This window comes from Melospiza melodia, chromosome 5 (genome assembly GCF_035770615.1).
Source record: "Melospiza melodia melodia isolate bMelMel2 chromosome 5, bMelMel2.pri, whole genome shotgun sequence".
In the NCBI taxonomy this organism is placed as follows: Eukaryota; Metazoa; Chordata; class Aves; order Passeriformes; family Passerellidae; genus Melospiza; species Melospiza melodia.
Genome location: NC_086198.1, coordinates 41,884,720 through 41,886,616, shown reverse-complemented (window position 1 = coordinate 41,886,616; position 1,897 = coordinate 41,884,720). Strand labels below are relative to the sequence as shown.

The following is a 1,897-nucleotide window of genomic DNA, read 5'->3' as shown; positions in this document are numbered from 1 at the left end:
TGTCACACCTCAGGGAAATCTTTCAGGCTTCAACAGAAACACAGGCCACAGCTATGAGTATTCAAAATAAAGACAGAATTTCCCCCATGTTCCTGCAGGGAATTCTTTGCTTCCTTGCCAAGTGCTAGCTTGGACTCCTGACACGTAGCTTGCCATAAAAGAAGTTTGAACTCCAGACTCAGAGGATCACAGGATCAAGAAGAGGAAAAAATTGTTATTTTTGTGGCCAAAATCTCCTTTGTAAGGCCACTTAATGGTATCTTTAGCATGCGTTGAAACAGGGTGAAGCTGCTTCTGGTAGCCCTTTATTATATTAAAAAACAACCACAACAACAGCAACAAAACCACGATGAGATGTTTCAAGCTACTGCATGACTATCTTTGGGGTTCCCTCTTTTTGTTAAGGTCTTCACAAAATACAAAATTAAATGTCTTTTCTACATACAGAACAAAGTAGAATCAAGTAACTGATTAGAGTATGTACAAAAACTTACACATTCAGTCTTGTTCTTTAAAAAATATAAATATCAACAATGTTCAGTAAAATGGGTTGGTTTTATTTTTAAGGCTTCATTCTTAGATCCTTCATTATTTAATGAGGTGTCAGGTAGGCAGAAAAGGGAGGGAAGAGAGGAGGTCATGTTTTTTATTAAAGGTCATGTGTTTAGTTCCTGTGAGATTCTTCCTCATCTCGGGCAGGAGGAGATTTCCCTCCACAATGATTTAAGTTTCCAGGAAGTAGAGGTGGAAGGAAAGGAAAATAAAACCTCTATTATTGCTATTCTTTTTTCCTTCATTAAAATCTTGGTTTAGACCTGTCTCCGTCCATGGCCTTTGAAGAGGACCACCTGCCAAGTAAGGGACTAAAGGGACTCGGGCAGGGCTGCACCCCAGCTCCACCTGGGCCAGGTTAGAGCGAGGAAGAGGCTGCTGGAGGTGTTTTACCACTGGCCCTGGAGGAGGTAGCAAGTGCTGCAGCCAGGGCAGCTGCTGCTGCTGCATCCCTGGGTGTGAAGTCTGTGGGGAGACTTTCCATCAGGCACTTGAGCTGCTCCTGGCCCAGTTTGATTTTGTCGTCGAGCTCCCGCTGCTCTATGAGGAGCGCAGACTTCATCTTGACAAAGTGCTGGTAGTCCTGGAGCTGCTCCTCCGAGAGGTAGTTGCCCAGGATGTCCAAGACCAGCCGTTCCCGACGGTCGAGGTTTTCCTTGAGCTCCCGGGCGTCTTCGTGCTGGCCAGCCAGCAGCTTCCGCTTCTCGTTCAGGGAACTCTGCAGAGAGAGAGCCCTTCAGTACCAGCAGCACCACACCCCCTGAGCCCTTCCTGCCTCCCAAAACCACCTCTGCAGATGGCTGCAGAGCTCCCAGAGCACAGTTAAAAGCCTTGGAGAGGAGGATGAATTCCTCATCACGGAGTGACCGTGACCCCCACTGTACTGGACTCTGAACATCCTTGCCAATGGGAGGCATAAAGTGCTGCAATAAAGTCAGGAAACCTCGCCTGAAAGCGACAACTACCAGGAAAATCTGGTTTCAAAGCCGCCCCAAAAATGTTAAAATGTGGCTGTGCCCAACACAGCTGCTTTGCATCCAGACAAGAGCTGCAGGATCCCAGCCATTTATACACAGGGGGATTAAGACTCCCAGGGACAATGCCTGAGCAACTGCTGGTACGGGAGCACCGAGAGCCCCGTGCTGCCCTCCTGGTAGCCCCTGGAGGTCGCTGTAATGCCGTGGTGGCGGCAGTGGCTGCTGCCCCAGGCCCCAGCAGGCCGGGGCTGTGCCCATACCTACCCGCTCCTCGCTGTTGGCGTTGTCCCCCAGGCTGCTCAGGACGTTCTCCACGCGGGCCAGGCGTCCCGAGAGGGAGAGCAGGAGGTTCACCACCTTATCCAGAT

At 49.7% G+C, this 1,897-nt stretch overlaps 1 protein-coding gene across 5 annotated transcripts in view; it reads right to left on the bottom strand.

Moving 5' to 3' along the window:
- Nucleotides 1-289: 289 nt before the first annotated feature.
- The window catches only part of SHROOM3 (shroom family member 3), a 110,422-nt gene continuing 108,814 nt past the window's right edge, over nt 290-1,897 (bottom strand). For all 5 annotated transcript variants that reach the window (XM_063157124.1, XM_063157125.1, XM_063157126.1 and 2 more), the window contains 2 exons: nt 1,794-1,897; nt 290-1,270 (listed from right to left, as the gene is read on the bottom strand). The exon at nt 1,794-1,897 is cut by the window's right edge and continues 169 nt beyond it. In XM_063157124.1, the coding sequence (XP_063013194.1) occupies nt 911-1,270; nt 1,794-1,897 (464 nt within the window). In that variant the 3' untranslated portion in view covers nt 290-910. The remainder of the gene's footprint in view (nt 1,271-1,793) is intronic.